General features: G+C 34.7%; 1 protein-coding gene across 1 annotated transcript in view; it reads left to right on the top strand.

Moving 5' to 3' along the window:
• Positions 1–27677, top strand: part of LOC139114757 (early estrogen-induced gene 1 protein-like) — a 49127-nt gene that overhangs the window by 7728 nt on the left and 13722 nt on the right. Inside the window, exon 2 of the mRNA XM_070676650.1 lies at positions 20028–20148. Coding sequence (XP_070532751.1) covers positions 20028–20148 — 121 coding nt within the window. The remainder of the gene's footprint in view (positions 1–20027; positions 20149–27677) is intronic.

Consider the following 27677-nt stretch of genomic DNA (forward strand, 5'->3'; position numbering starts at 1 on the left):
TGTTTTTGTCCACCAGTAACTTTCATATGTCCATATATGTCAATTCATAGCTGGCTATGATGGAACAGGGTGAAGCATGAAATAAATTTTCTAAAAGTGCCTTTGATTTTCATCTTCTCCCAGTAAAAATCCTCATTGTATACCAAAACAAATACAAGAAATTTCCATTGTCTTCAAAGGTGATTATAGATTGACTTATCTGCGGTAACATATTCAGTATATGAATCACTTTAGCACTACAGATGACCCATTAAGGTATTTATCTGAAACCATGCTTTGTCAGATTAAAATACCACCTTTGATCTGATTATCCTGGCTTTCATTGATCCAGGCAAGCTCTGGATTTTGCATTCATCATAGACATCACTCTGTGAGATGTGCAGTGTCACTGTCTTTTGAGACCACCAGGCTTGATTGTACGTCTTGTGAAAGCCTTGCTCAATTGTGATGTACTTTCATTGTTTTCAATCAGTAAGCTTGGCCTTCCACACAGCTACTTGGCAGAATCACTGGAATTTTCAGAAGTATTTGTTGCAATTGGCAATCTCAAGTGATTTCAGGAACATACTTGTGCATGGGTTGACTCTACTGCTGATTGGTATCCAAACCAAGCATTAGAAAATTCATTTTATAGTATGACGTTTGAGTTATGGGTGTACAAGACTATGGGTACTTACATGTACATGTATATGATCTACATGTATGTGAAATCTATAGGTTAATGCCAGGAAGGTCCCTGTATCCTGTGATTTTATCTATCAGACAAAACTTTTGTTCAGTAAATGATATTCACAACCATAGAATCACATTCTTAGGTTATAATGGAACATATCAATTAAACTTGATCATGGAAAGTTATTACGTAGCAATTGGATGAAGAACCATGAATATTATAGAGTGTTAAAACTATGCTTGTTGTGTAGCTGGCCTTGCACTAAGTTCACATTTTACTGTCTCCATCTAAACTTACATCTTAAGAGTTGTTTGGTATGCAGCTGATAAAATGCCAATGTCTGTATCCAACCCTTGTAGACAATTTCAAATCCAAAGTACAAGGAGTGTATGCACATTTGTTTTGGGTGTGTGCCTAAACAAGTCTGTAATTACTTTCTGAAAGCATTTTAAACAAAGGAAGAGTGAAACTCGAAAGTCTGCATTGCAAATAGATGTTAATATTTCTATTTGAAAGAGCCTAGAGTGCTTATACGAGAGTTAATTGAATTGTACAGTTTACCAGTATTTGAGATTAGCAGTGTTGTCTGATGATGACACAATGAAGGGGCCCCTGAATTGTTTCATTAGAAGACTGAATCTTTTTTATGCCACCAAAATCAATGGAATCCCGTAAATCCCATAGTTTGGCTTCAAAACATCCTTCATTCTATGAAGTCATCACCAGTGAAAGCACTGAAACCATGATGTAACTATTCTTGAAGCTTGATGCAATAGGACATTGTTCAGAGATTTATAAACAGGGTAAACATCAAAACGTTCATTTCAGTAAGAGGATCTTGCTGTTTATAAAATCTTTGGTGTTTACTGATAAATTGGTTTTCACAATCAGATAAAACTTGTCAGGTGATGTGACTCTTACAACATTCATGAAATGTAAAGCATTCATTTTAAGTGGAAACTTTCACATCTCAGATGATATCTCTGTTTCATTTTTTATTCCAAGTAAAGCATACAGCAACATACAATCACAAAGAATGTTCCGTCTGGCAATGTGAATGAATGGAAATGGAAACTATTTCCTGTACATACTTTATTCTCATTTCTGAGATAGAAATTTCTTCATCATCTTCATAGAAAATTATCACTTTTATAAAAAACAAAACCAGACTTGTGGTAGAATGTTGTTGTTTTTCTCCTTGACAACAATGCATGGCTTGGTTTCTCTGTTGGATGGGTTTCAACCTCTTTCTAGGGAGCATTGATGGTAAAAGAATCCCAAAGCTATGCAGATGTATGACATTTCTGAAGGACTCAGTCTTGATTAACAAGGATCGAAAGTATACCCCTATAAGTAAATCAAAGATGTAAATTTCTGTGTTATCAATCACTATTTCTTCGCTATAAACACACCATGACCCATTTCAACTCTCCTAGTCATAGTTACCAGGAATTCTGTACAAAGCCAGAACAATAGATTAAAGCAGGTCCCTATCCACAGGGGAATTTTTTCACCAGATGAATGTCCATTACATAACCTAGACTTCTTGTTTTCCTTGTAAAGAATGGGTCCCCTATGTACCTGTCACTAAACTTGTTACCATGACACCAAGAAGTGTATAACTGGACACAGTGTCATTATATGTAACTATCAACAAGTTGTAGTGTAGCTAATATTATGCTAATCAATTTCAGTGCAATTTAAACATATTACAAGGTTACACCTGTGCAATGTACACTAAGTGTGTTGGTAAATAGAATCTTGGTCAGAGGGGATGGCCAAGCCATGTCAAAAATAAACTTGCCAAAAGGACGTACATGTACATGACATTCGAATGCACATCAATTTGTCTCACAATGTAGTTCAATATGGCAGCCTGGCGGCCAAGTCTATTTTGACTATTTGTTATTCAAGAGCCATTACTCAGAAATTACAGGACCAATTTCAATCAAACTTGGCAGAAGGACATACAACAGTAATACCATTATGCTCAGACACTCGCCACTTTATTTCACAATACAATATAATATTATATAGTCAGTTGGTCATTTTTAGCTCACATTTGGTATAGGTATATATACCAAAGAGAGCTTATATGGTACATGTAGGTCGGCGGCGTCACTGTATGTATGTTTGTTAGTATGTGTGGATGTATGTCCGTCCACATCAAAAACTCCTAAATTGTAGCACCTACCATCTTAGTATGTGATGTACAGGTGCACCCAGGAGTGAAGATGTGAATTTGTTCAAATTAGCATGTCAGTCTCAAAAATATGCAAGTGAAAAAAAAAAGGAAAATCCTGCAGATTGCTAAAACTCTGTAACCACTGACCAAATTTGGTTGAAACTTGATATACAGGTTCTCTATAATGACTTTAGTTACATTTGTTCAAAGTGTGGTGATATTAGAAAGTTGTATTTTTGGGGCAATTTTCCCCCTTTTTTTGGTCAAAAAATCTTGTTCTCTGAAAGCGCTTGTCCCATTGCCTTGAAATTTGATATGCATGATCCTAGGGTTGGCCTCTATCAGATTTATTGAAATTTTTGGTGAAATTTTCATACTTGTATTTTTGGGCAATTTTTCCTATTTTCAGTCAAAAAATCATTTTCTCCTAAAGTATTTGTTGGATTGCTTTGAAATTTGAAACTCTTAATTCTAGGGTTGTCTTCTGTCAGATGTGTAAAAATTGTGATGCAATTTTCGGATTTGTGTTTTGGGGGCAATATTTTGCATTTTTGGTCAAAAAAAATCATTTTCTCAGAATTAACTATTCTGATTGCATTGAAGTGGTATGCATGTCAGGGCTCGAAATTAATTTTTTTCCAAGGTAGTCCACTTGAGCTACCATTTTCTGAAGTTTGTAGCCCGGTGACAATGGCTGGTAGCCCATGCATATTTTAGTTCAGGGATATCTTTTTTTGTTACCAAGACAAGAAAAGGCTATTTTTTTAGATTCTGCCCATGAAGTGAATTTTCTAGTCATTTGATGTGAATATTGCACACCTTTAAAACCCAAGGAAGCAGGTATAATGGACAATAGGGATACTCAAAAGTTTGGTGACCTATTGACAGCCTGTTTTAGTCTCAGAGTTGTATGCAAATTTTGATAGTCGTCATGACAACGACACAACCACAAACTCTGCAATGCAACAAACATGCGTTTTCATAGGCCATCATTTCCTTTGCCTGTCATTCAAGTACATCAGTTCAGATATTGAAATTTTGTTGTGAAGTTCCACAGCAGACCGGTTGTCTCAATACATGTAATTTGTATAACAAAGTCATAGTCTGGCCTTTCTGTGTCCAGCTGGGTTTGACTGCATCCCAAAGTGACTGACCGGGCATTGCATGCCTAGTACTGACTAGATTCCAGGTCTCAGGCTTTGGTAGTCTGTGTGAGCAAACAATTTCATGGATTTGGTAGCAATATGGCAGATTTTAAGTGGAGGAGAGTGTAGGATGATCAATGTGATCAAAGTTTGTTGAACATGTGAACTTGAGCGTTTGTTTTCTAGATATTTGGATAAAGTGCAATTAGTGACAGGTCACTTTCTATTTGTAAACATTTATGTAATAGGAGATCACTGCCTCATTTTAAAGTAGCAATGGCCTTTTTTCTACGTCAGCCAAATTAAGCACCAGAAATTCTTGACATTTTATGGTTTGTGTGAAGGACATTTGTTCTAACTTTCAAGAGTTACAGAACTTCAAAGATAGCTTTGCAACTAAACATCCTAGAATGCTTTACAACAATCTACCAATTACGAAGGGTAGTAGTCTTGTGTAAAAATGTGTGACAATTGTGGCAAAAAAGAAGGCACCAACATTTTCAGTGACGAACCTCTTTTGATACATCTGTATCTGATCTGTTCATTATTTAATATTAAATAATTGAAAGTCTAGAAATGTAATTCTTTCTTAATGTATGTTATAAATGACTTTGATATAGATTGCCAACAATGAATAATTGTTTAAGTATGTTTAAATATATTGAAATTCTTGATTAAACTTTGATCAATGACTTCCAAGTTCCATGTTAAAAAACTTAAGTGTACATGTACCTAATGGTATTCACAGAGGATACTGTAGTAATATGTATCTTGTATATGTAGTATATTAAATATAACAAAGGCAAACGAATTGGTTGGATTTTGATTGCCAAGTTGCAGCATAGGCGATTGAAAGAAATAGTTGTCAAAGGTTTCATTATTATAACGACTGTACATGTACATGTTGTATACACAACAGTCAACAAAATTATTTTTTAAGTGAACAATAAAGATTCCCCAAAATATACACATGTCATGTTTCCATAGTACATGCATGCAGTACATGTAGTTGTATACTGTAGATATCCACAAAGTGATAATGGATTTCAAATGGAGGAAATAGGGGGCTCAACAGCATGCTAAGTGTAATAACATATTATAATGGTAATACTGATGGAATGAAATGACTCAGTCTTGGAGATAAATGAACATATCTTGTGTGTTAGGCTGTAAAATACATTAATGTCAAGGAAGGGCATTTGTAGTATGACACATAAGTAGAATGACATAAAGGTCATCTCTCATCATTTTAAAGAGCTTAATGCCTCTGAAATTGTTTTGGTTTTGTCAGTCCATGGTGTCTTATGGTCAAATAATTAAATTCATGAAATGTTCCTTTAGTCTGAACAGAAACAAGATATTTTCTACCATCAATGAATAAAGCAGTGCCAGGTTGAGAGGAAGAATACTTGGAATTTGTCCAAGGTCATCCGTTTATTTGCTGACAGTTTTTTAATCGTTATATGGAAATTAGAAATCTGGGATTAAAGATGTTGAAATTTGGGAAGAACAAACATACTATTAACCCTTTTCCTGCCAGACAGTATAAATTCCCCATCAGCCAAGTCAGTCAAAAGCGGTTTTGAGCCAAAACACGACGTATTTTCACCCACTTGGCTTGGTCTGTTATAGCATCTTTAGTCCAAAAAAATCAAGTTAACAGTATTTATGTTTTCAATAGCCTTCAAATGTACAGTATTATGTTAAAATACACCATATGGAATATGTTGTGTTTCATTAATTTTAACCATCTTGACCTAGTGGCGAAATATGGACTTGACAGGAAAAGAGTTAAGGTGGTTGGAAAGGCTAGAGCGTCAGTTATAAATTTCAACAAAACTATTATAATATAAAAGTAGTCAACATTCTCTGTGGAATAAAAAAAACTAGACATTTTGGCACAAAGGCATTGCAGAGTTATAGCCTGTTAAAACTTCTGAAAAACTGACCAAATAAGAAGAAGTTGGGGAGTCCTTAGTGTATTAACTATGGTAGAGGTCCCCTAGCTTTTCATAAAATGTTTGAAAAGGGAAAGTCATTATTTGCTGTTTTTCAGGAAAGTTTGACAAGGCGGTGCTAGCATTCAGAGTGAGTGACTGCTAATTGTAAATGCATTTTTAGATTCTTTGAGTGTCTAAGAGGTGTCAAAAGTGAGATTAACCAAAAAAACTGCTCTATGACTTCAAAAGAGGGGTGCAAATATGGCTTGTTTTCAACATTTTTGACAGAATAACAGTTTTGCTACATAATTGTATACCAATTTAATCCAACTTTGAAATGAGATATGGACATGGAATTTTTACAGCCTATTAACAAGGTTACAGATAAGATTTGTACGGCACAATTGCCCTGTATTTGAAGTACTTTTTGAAAAATCACATTTTGAAATTTGAAAGAATTTTTAATAATTTTTTGATATATAAACCCATGTAAAATCATAAAAACAAATTTTATTTACAAATCCTGCCGTACAAATCTTAAAATAAATAGTGTCAACATATTTATAACTAATTTGGTAATATTAATACTATGCAAATATTATTAAATTCAAATATGTAAAAAAAATATGAAAAATTAAATTTTAATATTTACTGGTGTCATATTTCAAAATCATGGCTGCAATTATACAATTTTTATATTCTTTGGAGAAAATATTAACTAATGGACGGTGATGAGGATGGGAGGGTGAGTTTTGTTCAGAGTCAACAAAACCGGGATAAATTCTAAATCACCTGGAAAAGGCAGGACATTATTAAAAAAATGAAAGAACTGTTAATATGTAGCCCTATGACTGAAATCAGCTTTTATAATGATTTGTTGCTGAGAATTTCCAGTTATATTTGTCATAGTTAAAACCCAATTGGATTTTGGATTATAGACATACATAGGGGGTTCACAGTGAATGAAAAATTAATGTAATACTAGGTGGTACTAGAATGTAAAAAGTATGTGCAAGAGGAAATCTTTTACCATGACATCACAGGGTATGTTGGATTATGGTTCCTGTGTCTGATGCATACTACATTTATTTTCAGGGTAATGATGTCTTTATTCCTGGGAAACCAATGACTCTATGTACATAAAACAAAAAAGGGGGAGTTTATTTGGAATTTTCTTTAGTAGGCTGACATACAAGGAGAAGCATGGCCTTGGCATGAGTTAACCTTTGTAGGTTTCCTGTGTATATCAGATGAAATATCATCAAGTATGTTGCAAGGGAATTCCTCTAGTTCTACAGACGTCATTGTGTAACAGTATTCTTATGAGAGTCTATGTTTTAGCCTTGGCTTTTATTGCAAGAACGAGATAGTCTTTCTCTAGCCCTACGAGTATGGCAAGAGTGTCTGGCTATGGGGGCGGTGTAGCCAAAGCTGGACACTCATGCCATACTCGTACATGTAGGACTAGCATTTCTCCACGTGAGAAAGTGTTTGTTAATTTGTTGTAGCAATGGACAATTTTATGTATTGCATCCACGTTTTGTAGCCTAAGTCCACCCAGTGGAGATGTTGGACATTTTCGTTCAATCTGGTTTTCAATGAAATCCAATGTGCATATCATAGCTTTTAGATTTACAGCGGTTTCTACCCTAGTGAGTGTCAAAACTAATACTGCCTAGCCTATGCATACCTTCACATTTCAAATTGCAAAGACAAGCAATATAAATACTTTGGTTGCTTGTCAACTGGAACATTTTTTTTAAATCAGTTCTTTCTTGTGCACTTTATGTCTTTAACTTCCTGTTCAAAAGAAGCTAATAAAAATATCAAGGTACGGAGGGACTGTGGGTACATGTATGGGGTTTCTAGGCATTGTCTTCTGAAAATTCAGTGAAGTTACATGTATAGAGTGGCATTTCTTCGACAAATTGCAACATAACTTATTCAAAAAATTTGTGAGGTAAAACTTCTTGATCTTTCCTGTTCATATACTCAACTTGTAACTTTAAAGCACTAATTTGCCACTGTATAGGTACAGTATGTGTGGGGACTGGTGTGTTTACATTGTGTCATTGAAGGTATCATAATGGTACATGTATGGACTGATGTAATGGATTTCGCAGTCAGATTGCCCGATCTCATGGCCAGTGCTTGATTCAGTACCATGGCTTTTAATGATTTGCATATCAGTATTTTACTAGGGAATTCAAGTGAAGTGATATTATAAACATTTTGAAAAGTTTATGTTGATGAAAAAACTTGAAAGTGGAAAATCTGCTATACTATGGCAGTTGCCAGTGGCTAATGCTAACCATTTCGCAAAATCAAATTAAAGAAAACGATTGCATTATGAATCGCATGTTTTAATGCAATTTGTCAATTTCTTTCAGTTTTCACTAGGGCCATAGGCTAAATAATAGTATGGGTGCTGTAAGCCGTGTATGTTAATCATACATGATGGTATGCTTGCATTGTCTTACATGTATCTCAATTGTGGACTGGTATTGTGCATTCCAACTTCACATACATGTAGTACAGAGCTGAATAGATATAGAGTCCGATCAATGGCTTGGAGACATGATTCTCGTAGTCTGTTATAATACTGTTTATAAGAGGATAGAGATAAGGCAAGGCCATCTCGTTAAATTGTACTAACAACTTATAGCCCAGGGTGTATTGGTGTGGTTGGGTTTTGCATGGCCACATGTTTGCCTTCAGTACTTTGCATCCATCAAGATAACTTCTTAATGTTTATTTATATTTAAACCCACAGTTATTGTTGATTACAAATGTCAGCTGTTGATGTTATAGCATCAATGTATTTTGATACAAAAATGACCAACATCTTCACCAATTTGTTTGTTGTCTATGGATGCAAGAAGAACATTGGTATCTACAGCAGGAGAGCTCTGCACCCTGCCTGCCCACTGCAGCCGTACACTCAAGTCGGACCCCCCCCCCCCCCCCCACTAGAAGACAAGTTATGAGCCCTGCCTCCCAGGCCAGGGCAACGTTGAGCGGCGGGGGCACCGATGCATCTCCCGGGCAGAGCTCTGCGCCCTGCCCGCCCACTGCAAACGTTGTAGATCACCTTATTGGATTCCATATTTCGAGATTGTTCACACTGTCTTGGTAGTGTTTTGTCACATTGTCTTGGCAGTGTTGTCACATTGTCGTGGCAATGTTGTCACATTCTTATTTTATTTACATCTTTGATGTCTCAGAAAACCCCGCACTTTTTAGTGCTTATTGGCAGCATCTTGGCAAATAGCAGTGTAACTTCAATAATAAATTCATAAAGTTTGATAAAATTAAATCATGAATACTTTTCTGTACTTGTAAACTGTGACTTTGGCAGCCTCCCCAATGGAAAAAATTATGAGGATTTCATATACAGTACCTGCTATGTTTTTGTTAAGAGCTGTGTGCAGATTCATGTGAATGTTGCCATTTTTCACCAGTCATTTTATTAGAGTTCCCCTTGACATACATGTGTCAATCCAATCAGATTTAATAGGGGACAGCAGAAATTGTACCAAGAGTTCATAAATCATACACTAATTTTCATTTTCAAAGCAACAAAACTGCAATGAAAATTGATTTTGTGAAAAACCGAAATGTTGACAAAGCAGTCTGGTAATCATGATGGAGAACTTTACCTGAGGCATCGTTCTTGATTTCAGGTGCAAAAAATATGAAAATGAGTGTCAAAGGTGGAAAAAGGTCAACATGCTTCCAGGCAATTACATGTCAGTAGTAAATCTTTCCAAAAGGAAAAATAGAGTGCATTAATTGAGATCTGTAATTATGTGTATATTAGTTGTGTGACTGCTATCCTGGCCATAACTAACTTTATCGTCTATAATGAAAAATGATTCCAATCACAAAAAGAAGATTGGTTATAGTCAGATAGTTAGGCAGTTACATGTAGTTACATTGTTATTCCAGGCACTGAATCATGAATCCATCAGGGGTTTCGAAGTATTTACATCAACCTTGTAATATGGGTTGGTTTACTCTTCTAGGAATATGATGTATTGCTTAGTCCTTTAACCGTTGATTCATTAACATACACCTGATACTTCAGTGCGGTACATGTACATGTATCTGATACTGGATCTGCTGGCAATCTGAATATGGCCATGTACATGTTGTACACTACCAACACAGAATATTAGGTGATTGAGATTTTATTGGAACTCCCTTTTACAACAGAACAAAATGACAACATTGTAAATTAAAGTCACAGTTCCCAGCCCTGTGAATAACAATTATCAACAAACAAAATAGAAGAAAAGTGAAAAGTAATTATTTCAATATTGGATATTTACTGTAACTCATTAAATGTTGTGTGATAATTTCCCTTGATTAATCGAAAGATTTGTGTCAAATATCATTACGTAATTCATAGTAATGAAATGCCAGGGAACAGATTCTTGTGTAGAAATTAGAATGATGTACATGTAATTTTTAATCAGATATTTTTTCGTATCACTGTATGCATGTGAAAAGAACATTCACATATTGAATATGAATACCAGGAGCTTTGCTTTCATGCTATTTAGCTTGACAGATGTTCTTTAGAGAAATATTCCACATTACATGTATGTCTGTCCGTGAACATTGTACAGTATTATGGAATTGTTTCAAATGTAATATGTGGGTTGAGAAGTACATGTACATATGGGATATCCCAATGAAATGAAGATGTACATTCAATTTTAGTTTGATCCCAGTTCATTTACTACTCTAATTATAGTGATCCATTTTCTTTACAAATACTAAACCTTGAGCCGTTCAAGTGATGCTGAACATAACACTTAACAAAACACAGGTACCTGGAAAATATTGATTTGATAAATGTTTCACCATCAATTTTCAAACTCTGTGTAAGCTACATGTATTGATAAGTACTAGTCAGATAATGGGTTTGCCTTGTCTTTTTAATGGGTTTCTAATTTTAGAAGTTAATTTCCTGAGATAAGCAAGAAATGTATCTGCTTCACCTGTTGTCATGGTAGTTAAAGCTTTTAAACATTTTAGATTTGTGACAAATGAAGTTACTTTGTGTTCCATTGGCAAAACTGATTTACATGTATATTTTGTACATGTGTATGGTAAAATTGCCGTTGCTGTTTATAACTGACTACATTTGAATTTAATAATGTTCACATATAATTTACAGAATGCATTTCACAAGAGCAATAACTCTGATTCTACAATGAATTGTTCGAAATATCCGTGCCGATAAAAAAGAAGGAAAAAATGTCATTTTTTACAAATGAAATATTTGTAAAAGGGTGGTTTGGCAAATTGTGTTGTGAATGAATTGTGGATATGTTTTAAATGTAGGTCACTTGTGACGTTTGTGCTTGGTTGAACATTACAGACCTACATGTAATGTCATTGAACTTCATGGGCTTAGATTATCTTACTCTGTACTCTAAATAGTCATTTCATGGTTGTCAAATTTCCAAAGTTTATAGTGTGCATCATGTACCGATAATTTTGAAGTTCAACACAAATGTTTACCTCATATTCATTATAGGTCATCTTGTCCTACATTTTGAACTTGTAAAATAATTATTTATTGATTGGATGTGTACAAACATACATTGTAAAATACATTTATTTTAGAATCAACAAACATACATCACATCAGCCATAAGTAAGAATGGGATGTGAATGTTATGTCCTCAAACTGTCACCTAAATCAACTGTCTTTCCCCAAGAACAAAAACTAACTTCAGCAAAACAGAAGTAATGTAACTTGCAACTTGATATTGTCAAATTTAGGCAAACTTTTTTTTAAGGGAAGAATAAAGGAACACACATGACATATCTCCATGGTAACATAGATTTATATTAATATGCAACCTTACTATCATTTTATTAGAACTAAAATTTGTATAGTAGTAAAATGTTAACAACTTAAGCCACTGATCACATATCGTTTAGGGGAAGTCTGAAATTTGCTGGAAGAAAACTTAAAAAATCAAACATGAAATTGATACCTACAAGACATTCCATGCATGTAAAATTCATAAAAGTTGTCAAATGACAATTGCCTCATATTAACATCTGTGTCCCAACACTTACATATCATCAATGAATCAAGACTTTCAAGTCTGTAAATACCAACAAAACCAGATGTCTATACTTACACTGGCAGATGACATATTGCATTGAGTAAATGAAATAAGCAGATCCTTGCCTGTTGTCATTAGAGACACCTTAGCTGTTTATCTATACTACATTGTCTTTCATTTGTTGTTGCTGTTAGTTTAGAGTGCAAAAGGATGGTTGAATTAGTGTACTGATGGGTTGCTAAATTTAGAAAGTCATTCCATCTTAGCTTGTTACAGCGGTACCTGGACACTCGATCTCAATTTAATAATTACCTGCAGTCAGTACATCTTATGCTAATCAAGTACAACCTGTCCTCCAACAGTTATTTCATGTAATTTTATCATTTTCCATGCTGAATAAAGCTCTATGTAATGAATTTAGCTTACAAGGTTGTGTCTTTTGATGTTGTTGGAAAGCCTTCCACAGCTGTACCAAAACTGACATTGGCGCTATGCATCACCCTCCACTCCATGTTGGATGATACCCCATGCTGATGTTCTTGTGCATTGTGCATGGTATTTTTGTAACATTTCCTGTATGGTGTCCGATATGAAAGTCATTCATCAGCCTTTGAAACTTTCTGCTCTCAAGGTAGATAGTATATTTCATGAGAGAACTTAGGTATTCACTGTGCAGACTGTTCGCAATTGTTTGCAGCTTTTATTTCTTCTTTCAGAGCTGTGGTCTTGCCAAACACTTGGATTCAATGTTTTTATGATGTAGCAAGGTGGTGCAGCAAAGGGTGGATGGGTTTAGCTATCCTTCTTGTTGTTATATGGTGTTATTGTAAAGTTCTGATAAGGTACTCCAAATACCAGAGTTAATCCCATCATGATTACTACCGTAATACATGTATACAGATCTGTCATAACACTACACACGGTTACTCTACCCCAGTTACCGTGCACTACTTAAGTTTCTAAGATACATGTAATCAGAAACAAGGCTTGTCTCTGCTACATGTAGGTCAGGAAACTTTCAAAAGACCATGGTACTGTACGTTGTATTTTGTCTGCTTGGTATAAAAGCTGTTAGGCAATATTCACAATCTTGTAGAGACGTAATTGCCCTATACAACTCACTCTTGACAGTGGAAAAACTAAGTGAAGAAGATTGACTATCCTACCTGTAGTTACATCATGGCGTAAATTATGGTGTGAGTGGCTGTGTGAACAAGGTTCACAGGTGGTTGTGTGACTGGTACCCCTCACATATATATGTACATGTATATGGTCTGCCTCCAATGTAAACATGCAGTTAGCTGTGTATTCACTGCTTAAGATTGGTCGCTCAGAAATAGTTTATCAAATTTTAAGAAAGCAAATGTAATAATCGTAATAGCTAGCCGTTTTTATGTTGACGTTAAACATTAGCTTCTATTTGAGTTTAATTGGTGAAGATTTTTGAAGTCATTGCATTGTACATGTACATATCTAATAAATTGTATTTACATGTACCACTATACATTTAGGAGGGACTGGTTTCCCTTTTCTGCACAAGTGTGCATATATAAACTAAGTCATGAAAGTGTATGGTTTACAAGTGTGCATATATAAACTAAGTCATGAAAGTGAACGGTTTACAAGTGTGCATATATAAACTAAGTCATGAAAGTGAACGGTTTACAAGTGTGTATTATCTGCACGCCTGTACATGAAACCTCTACAGCCATACTAGACTGATACATTGTACATTGTATATCAGTCTAGTATAGCTGTAGAGGTTTCGTATGTCAAAGTGTTATATGGTCGACGTGTAGTTTTTCTTGTACCCATCTATGTACAGTTATGCACATCTTACTCACGATTTAGTTCCTACATAGTTCTTAATGTGTTGTTAAAGAGATTTGTCAATGGATGATGTTCTAGGTTCCAGTCTTTTGGAAAACTAAATGATGCCCTGCCTATAAAAGTAACATTTCATCGTCACATATACCTTGGAGTAAAAAAGTACTTTGCCTTACCCTGGTACCCTTCAGACCTTTTCCAATGGGTACATGTCAAAATGTAATAAAAAATGCGTAGAATTAACAGAAACATTATTGTGGATTTTCAGCAGCAGTTAGGAGTATTTGTATTGCCTACCAGTTTGGTTATTGAACCATTACAATCATTGTTAGGGTAAACACAAGTGTTTTTAAAGTGGCACTGAGGCTCCACTTTGTCCACTAAAGAATCTATCCAACAAAGCCATCCAAGATTTTATGATTCACAAATTGACTGTAGACGACTTTTTGACTGTACAGTCGAGAACCAAATGGTTAGCCATTCTTTGACTGCAGTGTTTTCATCTTTGGTGTGAAGGCACTGTGGAATTCCACTTCTAAACAGACTGGTTTTAAGACTCCACTGAAAAGGGATTCTCACATAAATCATTTTGTTCATCTGACAATATACTTGTATGTAACATTATCAGGATATGGTGGATAACTCAATATATTGAATGTTGTATAGATGTAGCCTAGAGGGAGATTTTTGTTCAAAGTACCCAACAGTGTTTTCACCAATGGATGGAAGTTACTGTCAGGTGCCATGTCGAGATGAATTGTGCATTGTAGCTCCTGCCATGTTGTTAGAAGAAAAGACGTGGAAAATTTTATTTCCTTAAAACACTAGTGGATATGTGCTATCTGGTGAAAGTAGGTCTCAAGTAATATGAACATACATGTATGTTAGAACAGAACACAACTGTGTAGTACTATTTGAAAAGATATATCAGTCCATTGTAACATTTGATAAAGACGATCCATCATGGCCACATGTAGATTAATACCTGTTTTGTTTTTTATTTCAAAGTTTGCTTAGAATATTGTTAAAAGAATAAAAAAATTTTCATTAAGTATACCGGTTATGTGAAGACACAATGATAGTTGAATGTAAACTTCAACTGGTACAATGTCTTTATGCACTCAAAGGCTTTAAGAATGAAAAAAAATGGGAAAGATATTTTACTTAAAAGTGTGCCTCAGATGTACATGTAATATTGTAACAGTTGATCATATTAGTTGTAATAATTTAATTGCTTGATCTGTTGTCATGGTTGTGAGTAAGACATTTTTGTCACTGTTACTTAGTGATTGAGTATGTAATTGAGTGAAATATTTGGCTTGCCTGTGGACATTACCAGTAAATTGCTCTTCAAAATGTCAGTTTTAATTGAAAAGAGTGAGGACAAGAATTCACTTCAGAAATTGTGTGGGATTGTATCTGTAGGTTGTCAGATTACTGCAATAATGGCACTTATCAAACTGATGGCTTGTTATGCCTCAGGACTTACGGTTTGATGGTTTGCTATTTACTGGACAGTGATGGTGATCAGTCTTTCTTAATTGACTAGTTGTTGCCGAAAGAGCTGATCATTCCAGTTTATGTGACACATTTGTGAGATAAGGAAAGCGGGAAAACTGGTGAAATATGTGTCAGTACTTTGTGTTTGGCTGCCATGGTGATTTCCAAAATTGCATTTGATTTGTTGAGGTGTCAGATAAATGTATCCCAATCACATTTCAATTATCAGTTTGGAGTAATATACAAGTACACATTCGTGTGGAAAGTGGCCATACATACACGTAGTGAACTAAATAGTTAGTATAGAATGTAATGCCACACCGAGACTTTTACAGCAGAATTTGACCTCCTAGACCAAATCACTCTCTTTTTGATATACACATCTAGTCCAATAGATTTTAATATCAGGAGTTGTACCATGATATATTTCTCAGCCATTCAGGTGTAACAGTGGATATTAGTGAACTGACAAGGATGACCTATTTCCAAATACCTACCTTGTGTTTGATGTGATATATTGCACTGCTTGTCACAGTTAGGCTAGATCAAAAAAAATCATTGTTCCTCAAATTTTTTTGTGAGCAAAACTACATGTACAGAGGTGGTGAGCGATTATTTTTATGAACCAGCAAAATCTGCCGCTAGGTACACTGTCATCGATGACTTAGAGTTCAGATTTTAAAAACTGGTCCACAATGATAAAGGCATTACATACAGTGTATACAGGTAGTGATGACACAACAAATTCTTAGCATTTCACATGCTCTCAAAAAAGCCACAGAAATGTATATGCACAACGAACATGTCCTAAAAGTTGCAATACAGAAGTATATATTTCTCACAATTTCAAAATAAAAATTTTCAAATTTGCCAAATTAGAAGTGGTACTTCTAAGGAACAATTCAAATATTCTTACTGGCCTCGGTGTGATCAATCTCTTTCCAACTTGCTCGGGGACAAATCTGTAATGTGTCTTTATCTCTGTGGTTATGTCACTGATGAGAATGCAATGTAGGAAAATGGAATTTTGTTCCAGAGGGCATTAATGTACACACTGTGTGTCTTTATGCATATCCTTTTACATTTTATTTCAGCATATTATCAACAGAAATAAAAGAAATAGGTGTCACATTTTGTGTGCAGTAAAAAATAAAATGTCAGGGACTAATTTTTTACTCAAAATATCAAGTCAAAATTTGCAGTGATTAGAAATATCCAGCCTGTGATGTTTAACCCTTTGAGCGCCAAAGTCAATTTTTATCACCTTTATAAAATGTGGCACGGTCAAACTTTTTTAGATTTTTGCCAAAATTTTGTTGAAAAACTGAAGCCAATGAACTATGATATTCATTTGATCCAAAATTATCAAAAAAATTACAGAAGAATTGGTAAAATATTGGTAAAATGTTGTGGTGAAATTTTGGTGGGAAAAATTACAACTCTCAAAGGGTTAAAACCACAAAGCCCTCATAAACCACAGTGCAAGAGTTGTAGTGTACATGTGTACATGTAGCATGATCAACCAATTGTAGCATTTCAAAAATGGTCTGAGCTTCAGGCATTTCCAAAATGCATGTACTGAAGTGCTAATTGTTCTAGGCATTACTTTTTACAATGCTAGACTGGTACATGTATACATTCTGAAGAGGGAAATGTACATACATGTACACTTTATAATGGTATAGTCTGTTTAGAGTTGGTATTATTTTGGTTGAAGGGTCATAAATCTCTGAGTTGGCTTTGCTGGAGGTTTGCTGCCTTCCCAACATTACATACGGTACATGTAGTTGACAGCTTGAAAGATTTTTATAATCATACCTACATGTTTGAGATAGTGAAGTCCCACACTTACAAGGCTGTATATGCACATGCACACAATATATTGAGATTCTAGAAAAAGCTAGTAAATTCCAGTGTAGTTCTACAATTTACTCACGTGATTTACTGAAGAGTACATTTATAAATACATGTATGGATACAATACATTGGATCTGCACTGTTTTCATTCTGACATCCTCAAGAATAATCCATTATCTATAACCTTTTGATGGTTCTGGATTTTACAGTACATGTATGTTTGTCTTATCCGCAAAGTGTGTATGTTTCTGGCTTTACAGTATCTACATGTATATTGAAATTTCTACGGCTCAGCTTGTCAACACTGCCCAAGCATGTAATATCCACTGCTGTATAGTGTTGACAACTGACTTTTGTGTGAGCAAAGTTCATTAAATGTTATGATACTGTGTATTGTACCCGATACATTTTCAACAAGGCCTACACTTTGCATTTCAAAGTACTGTAGTAGTTCAGGGAGGAAAAGAAGGAATAAAGATTTGTGATTTTTCCAATGAACGTTTAATACTGAAATCGTTTATGCAGAAAGTACATATCAAACCTGTTAAAATAAATGATCAAACACCTAAAAAAAATATCAGACCAAATGCTTAAAAGAAGATGAAGAAGAAAAGATGTGCTGTACATGTACTATTTTAAGGGAAGAATCTTGAAAATATCACAAATTACAGCTACTGTCTCTTTTAATTTACAAAACAGATTATGAATGATGGGTATAAAATTTCTCATTGAAATGTATTCATTTGTATGTATTCATTTGATGTGAAAAAAAGTTTTATTCTCTCTGCTTTGCGTCATCGTCGTAAACCACGTGCCTCTTTACGGCAACAGCTCAGCGCTACCCGTCTTGATTTTTGGCGTAGGTCAGCGGAGCAGAAATTATTGCTCTGGCTCGCGAGAATGCTTTTCATTGGATTTCAACACTAAACTTGTTAATGAACTTTAAATAAAACAACGATTATCTCCACAGTTACATATACATGTATCTCATAAGAGATATAAACAGATTCAAGTTGTGCATATAATGTATGCAGATAACACTCACACCAGGAGGTACTGTACAGTCCACATTGTAGACTGTTTCATATGAATCACTCGTACATGTATGTCATGAAATACATATTTGCAGTTGCTTAATGTGTAACATGCAAACATACCATTGTGAATTTGATGATAAAGTTATGTAAACTTTGCTGTTAAATGGAGACCTCCAGACTTCTTTAATGACCATTTTGCCAGGCACAGGTCTGTTTCCTTGATTGCATTAACCAAACAAGTGATAAATTTGCTGTGTAAGTGTGGTGATATTAAAATCCATGCTGGAGGCATCCCAGGGAGGAAAGTATCCAATCAACTATGTGGTCAACTATCCAAGAAAAACATCATATAGCTTACATGTTTGGTTTTCCTGTTGTCAGATAGAGCAAAAGGTTGGAATATGGGTATTTCTCCGTAGAATACATGTATGTACTCATACTGTATTGTAGGAGATATGTTAGATCAAGCCATGTCAGTTTATTTTTCAAAAACGAATTTATTTATGTAAGAAATTAAGCATCACATACAGTGGTAGACAACAGTGTAAAATTGCCACCTGGAAAGAATTTATTTGAATCTAATATTAGCCAATTTGTAAGTGGATTGGAATATCTCTGCTATTTTGTAAAGTCGTTACATACAATAACTCCCTAGTGAATATATCAGGTAATTCTACGAAGGCTCACAATCTACATTTTTTGTATCCTTCCAAATGTACCATATGCATAAGGTGTAACTGAAGAGATTCCTTGTGGTAAAATAATATTTGCTTCCTTAACCTTCAATCCTTCAAAGTATAAAATTTTGCACATCATGTTAAAAATGAAGACATTCCTGTCATCATCACCTGTTGTGTATATGGAGAGTTTTTACCTCCTGCATTCTTGGACTGCCACTGAAAATTTTGAAAATGGCTGTTTGTGTACTGTACATGTACCTCGTGGTGCAGATAAGGCACAATATATCAAATTGCACTTAAGATATGCATACAGCATACCCTTTATATACCTGTACCTTGTACATGTATAACTCAACATGTTGTTTGACGTTTACTCAATCCTGTAATCTGTTGCCAAGAAATAAAATTTGTGATATCGTGTCTTTGTAATTAAGTTTCTTCAGAAATTGAATAAAGGTGAAATTTCTAATTTTTCCAAAGTTTGCAAAGACGTCAACTGTATTAAACATACTTACACACAGTATTGATCTGCCATCGATTTTCAATATTTGACAAATGTCATTTGAATTTTGTGTAATGAAAATCTAAATAAAAGGTGTTGTGTTTGATAAAATGATAAATGTTCCAATCCAGTTCTCTGCAAAGGACTATTGACATTTTTGTGCTACCCACCTCCCATGTTAAATACTTCAAAGGACTGTATTTGCTGACTGTTCAAGTGTATTCTCTGTTTTTGTAAAGAATTGTGTTAATATTTGCTGTCTACACACACACACAGGGAATTTCACAAAAGCATGATGCAGATGTCTAGCAATTTAAAAAAGTAAACCATAAATGAACAGAAAGGAATGTTGCTATTTCGGGTTCAAAAATGCAAATCAGAGTGGTATATCTTATGTAAAGTGTCTAATGATAATAAACAAGCATTTATGAAAGGGGTCCATAGAAATTATGGCCTTTTTGCCATCACACTAACATTTATATAATTGCACAATATGCTCTCTGAATATGAACATTTTTTAATATCATCCAGTATTCGGTGGTGTATTTTAACATGTTCTCACAATTTATGTTATTTTGTTTTTGTTTACCAGGGAAGAAGTGTGTAACCACTGTGTACAATGGAATACAAGATTTAACTTTCTGTGCAAGATGAATGCAAATGCCTCCACTGGAATCCTAGATCCGTGCCTCTGTCGGGTTTCCATTCGAAAGGTAAGACCCCAGATCATTTGATACAAAGAGTTACTATGGCAATTAAGTAGTGTGCATCATGGATGTTGCTGTGGCAACGAGAATTTTTAATTCATGTCATTGATAACTCAAATGTTGATGGATGTCTGAAAGACAATTTGATGTCTGTCCAAGAGGATGGAATTTATTCATTTCAAAACGGAATATTTAAATGCCATTAAAGTTTACCCATGAAATTGCTTAAAATAAAGGAAGGGGCAGAAATCTTTGATCATTAAAAAGATGAAGACAGCGCTTTTTGTTAGTGATTGCAATAGCAAGGTGACTTACAATCACATCATAGTGATCAGAATTGCAAATAATCACATGCTACCCATCCATATTGCAAAGCAACAGTGGACCTATCTATCCCATTAGTTTTCCAGTGGCTGCCAGAGCCACATGTCACAGTTAGTGAGAGATTTACACACCCTTGACGTCAAACTAGTGCTGATCTATAGCAGAAGACACTAGCACACACTGTTACCGTTTCATAATATATTGAACATGTATGTGCAAGACAGACCTTGAGGGTGTGCAGCAGGTGGAATGATTCTGAAGCCTCATAGAACTTGGATCAATGTCCAGTTGTTGTTGTCAGATTAATGTCAGAACTATTCTTAGTGTCAACTTTGAAAAGAAACTTATACGCTGAATCAACATGCTTTCTTTTGTGCCTTCTTTAGAAAGTGTTACTGGCTTTGAAGGTAAAATGTTTTATCACTATTTCTGTACTTTTACTACAACTGTCCAAGTTCACAGCTAAATTCATGTGTTGATAGTTCGGAAATATATAAACAGAAATTTGTCTTCTGAAGAGAAAACTTATGACTGTGATGTACCAATCATGCATAATCAATGGTAATCTTCAGATGCTTTCCTGGATAATGCCAGGATCAAATGGAAAATTGTTGATCAGTTTTACAAGGAAATAGTCTTGTGATGTACAAGGTATATGTATATGCTTTGGATCATTTTTGAACATTTGTTTAGAGTATGTGTGACAAGAAACCTTGAGTACATTTTGTGAAAATTTGGCAGTTTGTTGAAATAGAAACAATCTGAATTGCTAATCAGTTGTAAACTACTTTCTAACAGCATTCAAATGAAAATGTCAGGCCTGATTTCTGATTTATTCAAGAGCTAAACAACCTGTTGAGCTGTAGCTGTTTTATAATGATACTGAAGTTGATGTTTTCATGTAAAAACAGGGAAACACAATCTTGGATATATCATTTAATTATCTTGCTATTTTAATGTTTTACAATTTAAGGTAGATTTGATTATCATTACTGAATCTATGACCTTTAACCTGGGGATAATTGTCAAATTTGATATTTTGCATTCAGTGATTTCTGCAATGCCAGCTCTTCAGCTGTCCAAACAGCCAATCCAATAAAGGAAAGTGTTTTCCCAGAGTTCACTTGTATGTATGTCAAAAGGCAAAAGAATTCTGGACATGCCATCCTGCTTGATGCAGGAACAATGGGGTATTGTACACAGAAATAGACTGTACAGTGTGCACCAAGGCTATTCACTGATTTCAAATACAATACCTGTCTACAGTCAACCATGTAGGAAAGAATTTGCCATGTTTGTTGTAATGATGTCATTGTAGGCATTCCATTCTCACACCAACCATTTGTAAAAAGGTCATTAAACTTTGGTAGAGTCAATGAACACTCTCCAGTGTGGAAATGTTGTAATCACAGTCCCTCTATAGAGGGACTGTGTTGTATTAAATCCAGTTTCATGTGATCTTTTCCCTGAGAAATAATGCTAATGAAAAGAAAGATGTGCAAGTTTTGTAATTTTTTTTAAAGGATGTCAAACACGTTCACAAATGTGCTGTTTTCGTTGACAAAGTTTGAACTTCACAGGAGACTGAAGGTAAACTATGAAACATTACAATATAAATGATAGAAGTATTATACATGTAACTCTGCAAATTTATGTCCTGGACAACAAATACTGATACTGAAACATACCAATACTACAGGTAAAAAGATAAAAGTTGCCTTCTAGATCTTTTTTCAAGTTTTGGAAACAAGATTAATTTTTACAAGAAAAGAGTATGAATACATGTAAGAACATTTTATTTTATTAAAATTATCAAATGTACAATGTATGGCACAAATCCACTAGTGTACATGTACATGTATATCCTGTAACATAGCAAATGAGCCACACTATATGTTACATGACTATAGTATGTGATTTTGTTTAGTTTCTTAGACTCATGTTCTCAATGTTTAGCCATCTCCATGTGTGTTGTGATTCCCTCAAAGATAGGATAGTACAAGTCTTAGGCCAGTTATTATTTTGTGATGATTTTGAATAATTGTATGCAGATTTATATCCTCAATGTTCACTGATACATTTTACATGACAATGAATACACTTATTAAGGAAATATACATGTAGCTGTAGATGATGGAAAATTTCAAAGTGTTTCAAAGTAATAGGTAGTGTTTGGTCGATGCTGCAACCGTTATTGGTAGAAGATACAAATGTAGCAGGACCAACCAATTGCATCATGGGTATAGGGCTGAACCATTTCATCACTGGGAGAGTCCTATAATTGAAATAGAATGTCAGTTTCTTATGGATATGTATACACCGGTAGTTAAACCATATGGTATGTACATGTAGTAAAACAAAAAAACTCATATTTATATATACATGTAAATGCACCAATACTGTACAACGTTGAGGTTCACTCATACATGTAAGCTGAAAATCCCGTAATGTGTGTACAGTTCACATGTAGCTGAAAACGTCACAATGCATGTACAACTCACATTTAGCTGAGTGCCAATACTCTAGACATTGTACCTGCAACAATCAGCAGTGTGCAGATCAGCGTCATTGGATACATGTACATGTACATGTGTACATGTAGCAGTGGCAGCTAGCCTGTTTAAGGTAGCAGTACTTGTATGTTTGGGCCACTACTACTTTGACAAGAAAGAGAAGAATTAGAATTACAAGTCAATGAGGTGAAAGAGATCAACCAGTTAAATTTCCTGATATCTAGGAATTCCTAGACTGCAATCAGACAGACAGACAGACATACATTTGATTGCAGTTTCTACTAAGATTTTAAAACTCTTTTTAAATGAGTACTGGCTGAGAATGAAGTTATTTTGGCACCCTTTTCAGATTGATTATTTGAAAATGGCAGGGAGAATTCTGATATTGAGGTCAAATCATTGTTCAATTATGTAGGAATTGGTTATGTGGCATTGTTACTGGTAGATTTAATGTCTTACTGGTATCTGGAAACATTTTGATGTACATTTTCAGTGATGCTATGAAATAGAAATGTCAACAATTGCTGATACAATAATAACTATTATCATTTTGTTTTCAAATGGTAATGGACTCAGAATTGTTGGCAACCTAATCGTGGTTACATGCTTCATAGCATTATAATCATTTTCCCTGTGATCATTCTGTTGGAATGTACATTGCAAAACAAAGATACTGGTTCAGGTACAAGGCACTCCACATTGTACATCTGTTATGAAAGAACAAGCATAATGTAGAGTTTTCTTTGACTTTTGTGTAGAAAGTTTGACCAGGATAAGTTTGTTTCCATCTACCCAGTACCTTTCCCTGAAGAGCACCATTCAGAAATTTGTGAAGAATTTCTCTTGTGTTTTATCCATTTCCTGACTGTAGTGTCTCATGGCTTCTTATCAGTCTTGACCCAGTCTGTCTGCTGGCATTGGTACATAGTGCATCAATCTTCAAGGGACCGTGCAAACTTTGATAAATCACAGAAGATCTATTCTAGTTTTATACATGTAGGACCCTCCATTCTCCAAACCAGCCATGTCATCTGTTCTGTTCCAAGTAGCGTGTATCTAGAGTGACAACACTCCAGACATGACACTGATACACTTCTCACACATCCAGCATGGTATAAAACATTGTACACTATCCAACAAATCGGCAAATATCAGTATTTCCTCTCATTTCTAGTCTTTCTACCAGTATTACACATACAGTGACTATGCCAAAGAGTCTAAGATCTTAGAGTTTGATTGTTTGATGTAATAATGCAACAAAAGGGAGAAGTTATAGATTATTACACCATAAACATCAGGGTATATACTCTACTCTGCATGCAATATAGATGTACCTATCCATTTACCAATACATACTTGTACCACATACATGTACACACATTTACATCTACAAATTCATACATACATGCACACACGCACACACAGAGATTATATATATATATATATATATATATATATATATATATATATATATATATATATATATATATATATATATATACGTACACACACATACTGTACATGTATACATGTATGTATATACAGATACAATACGCACAAAGTCATGCATACATGCAAGCATGAATACTTGTACATACGGTACATACATACATACTTTACTTTACATACATACATACATACATACATACATACATGTACATACATACATACATACACATACATACACACATACAATGTAAATACATACATACATACATACATACATACATACATACATACATACATACATACATACATACATACATACATACATTGTACATGTACATACATACATAAGCACATACATACATACATACATACATACATACATACATACATACATACATACATACATACATACGTACATACATTATGTACTATATAATATTCACAATCATGTATGTAAGTGTAGATGTATATAGATCCTTCTACATGGGTACATGTAGTAACAGACTGTAAATTTAGGTCATGTCTCAGTGACAGTTCTGTGAAAGGACAGCAATGGGGAAAGTAATTTGAAGAGTCCAGCACCACCGGAAGGAACTCCAGACCAGTAAATTTTCCAAAGCTAAGCACATGTCTAGAATTGTTAGTCATCTTCTATTAATAGAGATGGAGAGTATAAGGAAACATGTGGCTAGAAACAGATCTTTATCTGTCTGCAGAATGATTTATGGTGGGGAGAAACCCAAGCAGCAGTTGATGAAGCATGAATGGTTTCTCTTTTGGTTGACTGTTCTCTGTCTGACATCATGATGGAGCATATGTTGTGAGGCATTCTGTTTATAACACTTATTTATTACATCGGAAGTCCTGTGTCCTTAAATGGGGTCACTAGCCAAAGGTCAGAAGTGAAGTTCAATAGAGAAGAAGTTCTAGACAAGTATGAGACAAGTGAAGCAATATACCTGCTGTAAATGCAACATGTATCAAGTGGATGATAGCGAGGGTTAAGATTGGTTGATGCACACATAGCATTTTGCAATAACCACTCATCACCTAGGGAGTCAATACTCTCAGAGTGTAGCATGACAACGTAGTTCAAAGCCCCTCAGGATAACATAATATTAGTGTACATGTATGTCCAAAGCTTTGTGTTGATTGATGGTTTGGCACAATCCAAAAAGTTACATAGCCAAAAAGATCACTAATGCTGTATGCAAAACAGTGACACCCAGTAATTGCTGCACTGAATAATTAACAAACTTGAAATGAAATAAATTTTCTCATCTTTCAAACCACTCACAAAGTTTCTGACTGCTTACGGGAGTGAAGCTCCAACAATTTGATAAGCTAATCCTAATTCCAAGCTCCCCTTTTTGCGTCATCAGACACAAAATCAAGCAAATGAAGGCCAACACACACATTTTAGGGTTAGGGTTTAATAGATAGTAATGACGTCATTGGGGCAATAATTCCATCTCATTCTTGGTACAACAAAGTTGCTCTCCAGTTCAGCTGAATATTAGTTCTGCCCCTATTGTACATGTAGATTTGTTTAATTTCTGTCATGGAATTTGTTTCCGTTATCTTCTAGACAAAGAAATGAGCCAGTGCTGATGCCAGTACATGTATATGGACCTTGCATAAGATACCACATTGACATGCGATTTTGTACAGTGCTGTACTTTCGTCCCTTCAAAATTGCTGCAATTTTTGTTATTTAATTCTTTACTGTACCAAATATTCAACACATTTATTGTGATAAAAGACAACAAAAATAACAAAATTCAACAATAAATGAATAGAGTTTTTGAATGAAAATGGAGTGAAAGGCAAGGGAGTAACTCATGCCGGTTTTATTTAGTCATATTACAATTTGAGTTCAATACAAGTCATGACTTCAGAAGGTTGTTTGTTCTGTCTCTATCATGGCCCTATGACATACTGTCACCTTTACCCACTGTTTTGTAGCGTTTGTATGGCATACAGCCATCTAGGATGTCTGTACAACCGTTGCAATCCTGGTTTCATTGAATTAGTCCTGAAATGTACAGACAATTTGTCATATGAGATAGTCGATTTCCATCAGGTTTTTTATGTGAACTGTGAAGTCTATGATCTGTGTGATTAATCTGGAAGCAAGGCTCAGATTACTCCGTAAGTGTTTAATCGATCGTACATTTCAGTGGCAGTTTGGTGATGTACATATTTTATTCTTTCGTACCTGATTGTTTGCTGATAAGTGTTGGTCCTGACTTGCTCCATTCAAGTCATACTTGTCAATGTTTCACTGAAGTGGCAACAGGGGTCCTTTGTCGTTTATTACCTATGGTACCTTTCACTTAGCCTGAATAAGGAAATGTGTCACAAACATATCAGTAAGTGTCTTACCCTTAAATAGTTATAACTTGTTAACAATTTGAAAATAGGGAATATAAAAAGACTAATTATGCCTCCATTACGTTTGTTGGTTCGTTTGATTATTCAGGTTTCCCTCACCTCAGTAGATGTAAGATTTCTCTGCTAGGATTATGAATTGTTAGCAATATTACAACTATCAACAGAAATTCAGGCTTGCTTCATTATTAGGTCATGATGTATTTCAGTGCTATTGTCTAGCATGTTGTAAGGAAAATAGTTTCAGTTGAGCAGTGATCATACACATCATGACCTGTCCTTGATGATACTTCTCTTCTAATGGTAGAATCAACTAAAATAACCTAAATTGGAATTACCAGTGTGATATTTACAGATATTTCTGTCATTTCTGATGCTCCCAATAATCAGTACTAATTGCTGTCAACAGTAAAACGTCATAGTTTGTCATCCTCATTATCTACGGCAGCACATATTTTAAACAATGGTTATTTATTTATGTCATACACTTCCGTGACTGACTTTTATGTTTTCAAATATTTTATTGCTTTTATCATATTGACAAAAATGCAAAACGTGAATCCACTCTCTAATCAGATTTTCCTGGCTGAAAAAAAATTTTGTGTTGTTAGTGTTGAAGTAGTGTGGTCAACAGAGTATTAGGGAAGCTATGATTAAAAAACCCAGACAGTCTTGAGTTGGCTGGTGTACATGTTTATAATCAATCATTTGTCCTATCGGGTTCTGATATATTACTAATGCTGCACATATCAATGAACCCAATACTGCATTCATACAGCAGTGATTCAGATATCAGGAATGTTTAAATGAAATTGGTTATGAGATATAGTGTTACTTTGACAACATAACATTGTTTGT

The sequence above is a fragment of the Ptychodera flava genome, chromosome 16 (assembly GCF_041260155.1).
Source record: "Ptychodera flava strain L36383 chromosome 16, AS_Pfla_20210202, whole genome shotgun sequence".
NCBI classification, from domain to species: domain Eukaryota; kingdom Metazoa; phylum Hemichordata; class Enteropneusta; family Ptychoderidae; genus Ptychodera; species Ptychodera flava.